This window comes from Triticum dicoccoides, chromosome 6A (genome assembly GCF_002162155.2).
Source record: "Triticum dicoccoides isolate Atlit2015 ecotype Zavitan chromosome 6A, WEW_v2.0, whole genome shotgun sequence".
Taxonomy (NCBI): Eukaryota; Viridiplantae; Streptophyta; class Magnoliopsida; order Poales; family Poaceae; genus Triticum; species Triticum dicoccoides.
Window position 1 is genome coordinate 466,306,427 of NC_041390.1, and position 9,246 is coordinate 466,315,672.

Sequence of the window (9,246 nt, forward strand, 5' to 3'; positions counted from 1 at the left end):
TTGGAGACACCTGTAGTACTCCTTTATAATCACCCATTTACGTTGTGACGTTTGGTAGTACCCAAAGTGTTCCTCCGGTAAACGGGAGTTGCATAATCTCATAGTCATAGGAACATGTATAAGTCATGAAGAAAGCAATAGCAACATACTAAACGATCAGGTGCTAAGCTAATGGAATGGGTCATGTCAATCAGATCATTCTACTAATGATGTGACCTCGTTAATCAAATAACAACTCATTGTTCATGGTTAGGAAACATAACCATCTTTGATTAACGAGCTAGTCAAGTAGAGGCATACTAGTGACACTCTGTTTGTCTATGTATTCACACATGTATTATGTTTCCGGAAAATACAATTCTAGCATGAATAATAAACATTTATCATGATTATAAGGAAATAAATAATAACTTTATTATTGCCTCTAGGGCATATTTCCTTCAGGTGATGCATAGCAACGAGAGGGGAGAGTGTGATCTACGTACCCTTGTAGATCGACAACGGAAGCGTTTGGTTGATGTAGTCGTACGTCTCCACGGCCCGACCGATCAAGCACCGAAACTACGGCACCTCCGAGTTCTAGCACACGTTCAGCTCGATGACGATCCCCGGACTCCGATCCAGCAAAGTGTCGGGGAAGAATTCCGTCAGCACGACGGCATGGTGACGATCTTGATGCACTACCATCGCAGGGCTTCACCTAAGCACCGCTACAATATTATCGAGGACTATGGTGGAAGGGGGCACCGCACACGGCTAAGAATATGATCACGTGGATCAACTTGTGTGTCAAGGGGTGCCCCCTGCCCCCGTATATAAAGGATCAAGGGGAGGAGGCCGGCCGGCCCTCTATGGCGCGCCAAGGAGGAGTCCTCCTCCTAGTAGGAGTAGGACTCCTACTAGGAGGGGGAAAGAAGTGGGGAGGGAGAGGGAAAGGGGGGCGCCCCCCCCTCTCCTAGTCCAATTCGGACCAAGGGGGGAGGAGGCGCGCGGCCCACCTTTGGCTGCCCCTCTCTCTCTCCACTAAGGCCCATATGGCCCATTACTTCTCCCGGGGGGTTTCCGGTAGCCCTCCGGCTCTCCGGTTTTCTCCGAAATCACCCGGAACACTTCCAGTGTCCGAATAAAGCCGTCCAATATATCAATCTTTATGTCTCGACCATTTCGAGACTCCTCGTTATGTCCGTGATCACATCCGGGACTCCGAACTAACTTCGGTACATCAAAACTCATAAACTCATAATATAACTGTCATCGAAACCTTAAACGTGCGGACCCCACGGGTTCGAGAACAATGTAGACATGACCGAGACACGTCTCCGGTCAATAACCAATAGCGGAACCTGGATGCTCATATTGGCTCCTACATATTCTACAAAGATCTTTATCGGTCAGACCGCATAACAACATACGTTGTTCCCTTTGTCATCGGTATGTTACTTGCCCGAGATTCGATCGTCGGTATCTCAATACCTAGTTCAATCTCATTACCGACAAGTCTCCTTACTCGTTCAGTAATACATCATCTCGCAACTAACTCATTAGTTGCAATGCTTGCAAGGCTTATGTGATGTGCATTACCGAGAGGGCCCAGAGATACCTCTCCGACAATCGGAGTGACAAATTCTAATCTCAAAATACGCCAACCCAACATGTACCTTTGGAGACACCTGTAGAGCACCTTTATAATCACCCATTTACGTTGTGACGTTTGGTAGCACACAAAGTGTTGCTCCGGCAAACGAGAGTTGCATAATCTCATAGTCATAGAAACATGTATAAGTCATGAAGAAAGCAATAGCAACATACTAAACGATCGGGTGCTAAGCTAATGGAATGGGTCATGTCAATCAGATCATTCATCTAATGATGTGATCCCGTTAATCAAATAACAACTCCTTGTTCATGGTTAGGAAACATAACCATCTTTGATTAACGAGCTAGTCAAGTAGAGGCATACTAGTGACACTCTGTTTGTCTATGTATTCACACATGTATTATGTTTCCGGTTAATACAATTGTAGCATTAATAATAAACATTTATCATGATATAAGGAAATAAATAATAACTTTATTATTGCCTCTAGGGCATATTTCCTTCAGATAATGCACCAGAGGCGAAGTTGCTTGGATGCATGAAGAGCATTGCCCTTGCCTTAAAAAGAGTACAACACCCTTTATCGTGATGACGACTGTCAAGGATGAGGCCAATATGATCATCCACGAATAGAGATCGACTAATCCAGCCAACACAGGCAAGATAAAACGACTACTTCAACAGAGCCGTTGGTACTCTGTTTCTCTGATATATTGCGCCCATAATAGCACACCTCATTGCCTCGCCCAGTTCAGACACCAAATCATGCACACTGATATATGGTGTATGTTGTATCCGAATGATTGTATCCACCATCATTACACAATGAAATCTCTACTTTCTCACAAAAGAAAAGAAATGAATTTTTTTCTGGGAAAATGCTATTGTTCAGCCGGCGGATAACACACACTGCGTCAAGCACCTCATATGTCCATCACGTGTCCTTATCCTCTTATCCTTTCCTTATGTATTTTTCGTCTCCTTACGCCCGCTCGCAGCCATGGCTGCTGCTCAAGCGCGCACGCCCGAGCTCTGCTCCTGTCACCATTAGCATAGTTGCGCTGCTCTAGACTCCCCTCTCGCCGTCCGTCGTTGCTCCGGTTGGGATGCTTTTTTTTATACTTTTTGCAACAACGGGTTTGTTGCAAAAGCCCTCCCGCAACATCTATGTTGCAAAAATTTCTTGATTCACACCGCAAACGTTGTCATCTTTTTAGTGAAAAAATTTCTGCAACATTATCCATGTTGCAAAAGTCCTCCGGCAACAACATCTATGTTGCAAAAAAGGTGAAGAAGAAAAAAAATTAATTCTGCAACACCACTATTATTGCAAAAGTCCTCCTACAACATCATCTATGTTGCAAAAAATCCTAAAGACAAAATAAAAATATTCTGACAAAAATAACGCGTTGGTTGTTTTGCAACAAAGTAATTGTTGCAATGCGAGTTAGGCAACATCTACCTTGTTGCAATTTCAGAGGCACCTCATTTGAGAGATCTTGCGTCCATTCATAGCTCATCCAATGACGCAGGGAGCGGCGGCGCCCGACACGTAGCGTGACCCTATTTTTTTATAAAAAAAAGAGAAGATTGATATAGCGATTACCCGGAGCAAAGAGAACCTGGAGAAAGACCGTGTATAAAGAAACGAAAGCAAAAGGGCAACACAATTCAAAGTCTGGCCCATAACCGTCTCGGCCGCGTGTCGTGCACGGGCCCGGTTACCCCGCCACGTCCTCACCGCCGGCCCCCACTCCATTTCCCCTCCCCTCCCCTCTCACGGACATGGCGGAGCCACCGCCACCTCCACCCTCAACGCCCATGCCGAAGTCATCGCCGCGGGCGCGGCCGCGGCACCACCACGCGCCGCCGGGCCTCTGCGCCCTGCCCGCCTTCTCCTACAACGCCCACCGCGGCCTCGTCCTCGGGCTCACCTTCCTCGCCTACGCCCTCTACCACGCCTCCCGCAAGCCACCCAGCATCGTGAAGCGCGCGCTCTCCAAGTCGTGGCCGCCCTTCCACGACCCCGCCCTCCTCGGCGAGACCGACGTCGCGTTCCTCGCCTTCTACTCCCTCGGCATGTTCGGCGCCGGCCACCTCGGCGATCGCCTCGATCTCCGCCTCTTCCTCGCCGCCGGAATGGTCGGGAGCGGCGCCGCCGTCGCCTTCTTCGGCGCCGGGTACTTCCTCTCCCTGCACTCCCTCGCGTTCTACGTCTTCGCCCAGGCAATCGCGGGCCTGCTGCAGTCCACCGGCTGGCCCTCGGTCGTCGCCGTCGTCGGCAATTGGTTCGGCGGCCGGAGGCGCGGCCTCATAATGGGCATATGGAACGCGCACACCTCCGTCGGGAACATCAGCGGCTCGATCATCGCCGCCGCCGTGCTGCGATACGGGTGGGGCTGGTCGTTTGTGGTCCCCGGCGGGCTCATGGCGCTCGGTGGCGTTCTCGTGTTTTTCTTCCTAGCGCCTTACCCGGAGGACGTTGGCTTCGCTTCGTGGCCCCCCAAGCAGGCCAGTGGAGCGAGCACCGACGAGGAGGACAGCAGCACCAGCACGGCCGGGGAAGAGGACAGGAGGGATGCCGTAGGGATTTTGAAGGCATTTTCTATCCCGGGGGTGCTCACCTTCGCGACCTGCCTCTTCTTTGCGAAGCTGGTCGCCTACACCTTCTTGTACTGGCTCCCCTTCTACTTGACCCAAACTGGTACGCCCACCTGTTGCGACTTCACCAGGCGCAGCGATGCACGTTATGACATTAGATTTATCTGAATTGCCATCTTCCAGCTGCGCAGGAGATTTATTGGTATGATTAACAGTGCATCTATATCCTGTTACTGAATTCTGGTTTCAGAATTGACTTTGATGTAGTTGACTATGAGGTTTCAGAATTAACAGTGCATTGTTATTGAACTCTGGTTTCAGAATTCCAGATGTTGATGTAGGTTGTTGTAGTAATTGCCACCATTGTCTTGAAGGTGCTGCAGTAATTGCCTTTGGTATGCTGTAATAATGTGCATTATGGTATATCCTGTGCACAATAGACACCAAGCAAATTGTAGCAGGAACTAATGTCATGCCAGATTATTCATGCCGTATCTTAACTCTGGCTTTGAACAGAATAATGCTAACATGAATCACATGTTCACATTGTTGGCCTGTTTATCTGATCCAACTGTAGTATTTTGCTTTTTCAGACCAGATACAATTTACTCAAGGGTACAGTAGCTTTGGTTATGTGCACTATTTGGTAGAGGCCTGGGTTGTTCTCTTCCATCCATTACTAAAAGTACTGCATAGTAATTTGTTTGACCTGTTTCTTCTAACTGCCTTCTTATATTGCTGGTACCATAAAAGGCTGCAACTTTAGTAGATCTGTCCTATATTCATCCACTCTTACGTGCCTTTGAGGATACTGAATTTTAAATCCTTTTACGGTTCTACTTACGCCCTTTTATATTTCTAGCTATTGGAGGCGAGTACATGTCGGTCACGGATGCTGGTTATCTATCAGTTCTGTTCGATGTAGGAGGAATCGTTGGTGGAATTCTTGCTGGGTTCATGTCTGATCAGCTCGATGCTAGGGCCACTACTGCAGCAATGTTTATGTATCTGGCGATTCCATCTCTTTACGCCTTTCATGCATATGGCAGTACTTCAAAAGTGACAAACATTACCCTGATGATGATCAGTGGCTTGTTTGTCAATGGACCTTATGCTCTGATAACAACTGCAGTGTCTGCTGATCTGGGGACTCACAAATCTCTCAAAGGAGATTCCCGTGCGTTGGCCACTGTCACAGCAATCATAGACGGGACAGGATCGCTTGGTGCTGCCTTGGGGCCATTTTTGACGGGCTTCATCTCAAAAACTGGATGGGATTCAGTGTTCACGATGCTTATACTTTGTGCATTGATTGCCGGTGCGTGTTTATCAGGTCTTGTGAAATCAGAGATTCAGGAGATTATTCAAAACTGGAGGAATCGCTCAGGTAACACGCCGAATGGAACTGCGGGTAATGATAAAGATGCTCAGCTTGCATTTATCTTCATTATAGAGATGGCAAAATGTAGTGTCTTATCTGTTACGCTGATGTTGCCTTCCTCTTTATCTCATAGATCCTGGTGCTCAACCGCTTTTAGAGGGGAGTAGTTGAGGGCGAGGCAGTTTTGGCGCAGGTGTGGTGGGAATGTGGTATACATTTTTGTAATGTTGTCATAGTTGACGAAGGCATTCAATATGTTGGTGCTGAAGATGATACCACGCAAATATGGTTGAGATAGCATCTGTTGTCTTCTCTGTGTCACAGGATAGTATAGTATATACACCTCCTGTAACATCTTGTAATGTATGAATCTACTGTAGGACCCCTGTCCTTTCTCATAGATGAACATGAAAGAGTCAAGTGACTTCCAAGTCTGAAGTAAGTCTGAACTCTGGCCATTTTTATGCGTAGTGTTTGCACTGTATATATTTTTACTGTCAATGTTGGCTGAATAGTATCTCTGGCGAACACTTTGAATCAGCATCAGTATCTCTCTTTTCGTGTGAAGTATTTATTTCTTCTGGTTTTCTTTTTCTCTTTTCTATTTATATATTTTGCGCTCTTATTTCTGTGGTAAATACATACATTTTGTTATGAGATACAACAAACAGCTGTTCTGAAAAAACATAAAACATTTTCTTTTCAAAACATGAACATATCTTTATTAACATATATGAGCTTTCCTTTTTCAAATACTCCCTCCGTTCCTAAATATTTGTCTTCCTAGAGATTTCAACAAGTGACTGCATACGAAGCAAAATGAGTGAATCTATACTTTAAAATATGTCTATATACATCCGTATGTAGTAGTCTATTTGAAATCTCTAAAAAGATAAATATTTAGGAACGGAGGGAGTATGTTTGAAGAACGCATGAATTTTTTTATGCTTGCAAACTTTTTTGGGGTATATATGAATACTTCTTGATGCAACATAGGTATATTTGTTTGTCTTAAAAATGTGTTTTAATACATGTGAATTTATTTTAAACATGAGAACATATGTTTTACGATAATTTTTTTCAAGTATACTAATGGCTTAACAATACATGCATTTTAATAAGTTGATATTTCTCTTTTTACAACGGACAAACAGTTTCTAGTTATTAAACTGATCATATAAGATTAGATGATGCATCATGCGTTGTTGTGGGAATCGTGTTAAAACAAATGCATTAAATAGGTGCTTAAAAACAACGAAAAAAATAAAAATATAAGAGAGTATGTGACGAAATGATGTATAAAAAGATAAAAACTTCTGAACTTAGCACAACATCATCTATAACAAAAATGTGAAGCATGAACTATATGGGTGGCTCTTAAAGTCCAACAGATGTACTATGTATGAACGCACAAAGTAACGTGAAAAAATGAAGTTGAACTTGAAATGCATCACTTGATTCCTTCTGAAAAAATGACATGCATGACTTGATAAGGTGATATCCTTTGCAAGAATATACTCTATTAATCTTAAAAAATTGTAACATATGAGTACATGTACAACTTGCTAATGTCATATAATTTCGTCCGGATGGATGGCTATCAATAGTTGAGCTGATGTGAACACCCATATGTGCAAAGAAATTTAGTAGGGGAGACGAGAGTGGCGTTTTGGTGGCCGAGCTACCTGCAGGCCGGAATCTGGCGCCTTGCAATGTAGCGGCGCGATGTGTGCTGGTCTGTTTCCCTGCGTTTATACGCTGGCCGGTAAGTTGAAATACACAGGTGCCATGGGCTGGTGTGCCATCATTGTACGTGGGCCTCGGTGCACATGACTGCGCAAGCACGTAATGTGCCTGCTGGGCTGGTTTGAAAAAAGCACATGCAGCTAGCGGTGGGTTGGGCTGGTGGCTGGTGCGATACTAAAATCCTGTTTGATGGGCGCAAGCACTAAAGAAGTCTGGCTTATTTGAGATATATTTTTACCACTTCCTCTTATCATATCCTCATGTGTCCTTAAATCATTTTGTTTCTTATCAACTATCTTGATCATTAGTCATTCTGATGATAAGGATACTCATTCTTGCCACGACAAATAGACCGTTTGACCTTGATGAAGCCATCATTAGGAGATTCGAATGAAGGTCAGTTTTTTTGCAAAAAAAGAAGAAGAAAGAATGAAGGTCAGTTCAAATGCTAATTATTTTTTATTTCCGTCACCCTAAACATAATCATGGTTGGCCTTCCAACTCAAGAGTGCAAAGAGATTAAGGACACTTTTGTCAAAGGAGAACGCTGACAAAAACATCAAATACAAGGATTTCGTAACCATCATGGAATCGTATTGCGTGAGTGATCTTAAGGTTTGTGCATTGTTTTTTAACCTGAGCCAATCTGCAGCCACTAAGAATATTTATGGATCACTAAATGTTGATGATTTCTATCTGCACCCATAATCTTTGCGTGAAAAATTCTTACCGAAAGAGATGTTTTGAACTAACACCACGACACTTATTTTAGAATGGAGGGAGAGACACATGACCACATTTCAAGTGCAAATTGCTAAAAAAAATGGGACGAGATGAAATACCTTAATAAAAGTGTCCATAATAGTTTATTTAAATTGGTATTTTTGTACAACCTAAATTTATTTTCTCGTGTCAACGCATGGGCATTCAATTAGTACATCATAAAGTGTAAATGGAGCATCGCTAAATTCAAAAACAGTGAAGAAAAAATGTGTGGGCTATCTTGGGTTGACCAGTTTTACTCGGTTGTGCTTTTCCAGCGTAGAATGAGCCGGGATTCTATTTGGTTAAGATACGAATGAGACACGAAATTGGTGCGGTGGGTAAATAGTGCAGGGACAAAAATATTCACCAAGCCGTAGTTTTAAAAAAGGACATTGTTAACCTGGCATATGTTGACGGAGTCAATCCCATGCATTGTACATGTGTCTCTGGTATGGTGCGCGTGTGACAAGACATGCAACTGTGCAACACTTGTGCCTGCTAGTATACGTCAACCCACACTTTTTATTTGCTAGCAAATACCGAAACCGTGCAGTGGCCTCTTTTACAAAACTAGATGATACCCCGCACGTTGTTGCGGGATTATTTGCAATACATTTTGATGATACGTGATTTCTATAGAACGTGAATAGTGATACTACGAAAACTAAAATTGCAAATCCATATGCTTTATTGTGTTTGATTAATGTATTGTAAAATATCTAATATATGTTTGCATGTTGAGGTGGACATTTTCATGTGCATGAATGCATGTTGTAGTGGGCCTTTTGCCATGCATGTTGCTTGATGATGTGGCATGCTTACATGTTGAGAGAAATATGTTAGTGGGGGCTAGCTATTTAGATATAGAAGATACAGTAGCTGGATACCCACTTGGCACCGATCGCGACGAGCACTGACGGGGCTGATACCGGCCACCAAAGACCATTTTCGACGGGAGACTGGCTATATAGATATAAAACATTGATAAAATTATATATACAGATTTTCATAAGGATATTTTGATATTTAAATGGGAGCGATGGGGAGCGAGGGGCACATGTGAGGAGCGCATGTGATTTCCCCTGGTTTTCTATGGGGTTTCGTTTGGGGTTTCCCCCATTTTTCATGCTTTTCTTGTGTAATGCATAGCGGGAGC

General features: G+C 43.9%; 1 protein-coding gene across 1 annotated transcript; it reads left to right on the forward strand.

The window, feature by feature from the left end:
• The first annotated feature begins 3,382 nt into the window (after window positions 1-3,382).
• LOC119319354 (putative glycerol-3-phosphate transporter 4) lies at window positions 3,383-6,099 on the forward strand. Its single transcript, XM_037593847.1, has 3 exons — window positions 3,383-4,301; window positions 5,061-5,609; window positions 5,713-6,099. The coding sequence occupies exons 1-3, from the start codon at window positions 3,383-3,385 to the stop codon at window positions 5,748-5,750; spliced, it is 1,506 nt and encodes a 501-aa protein (XP_037449744.1). The 3' UTR covers window positions 5,751-6,099.
• Window positions 6,100-9,246: the final 3,147 nt, after the last annotated feature.

Coding starts and splice junctions, on each gene's coding strand:
- LOC119319354 (XM_037593847.1), top strand. CDS start 3,383: ATGGCGGAGCCACCGCCACCTCCACCCTCAACGCCCATGCCGAAGTCA. Junction 4,302..5,060: donor CTTCTACTTGACCCAAACTG/GTACGCCCACCT, acceptor TTATATTTCTAG/CTATTGGAGGCGAGTACATG. Junction 5,610..5,712: donor CACGCCGAATGGAACTGCGG/GTAATGATAAAG, acceptor TTTATCTCATAG/ATCCTGGTGCTCAACCGCTT.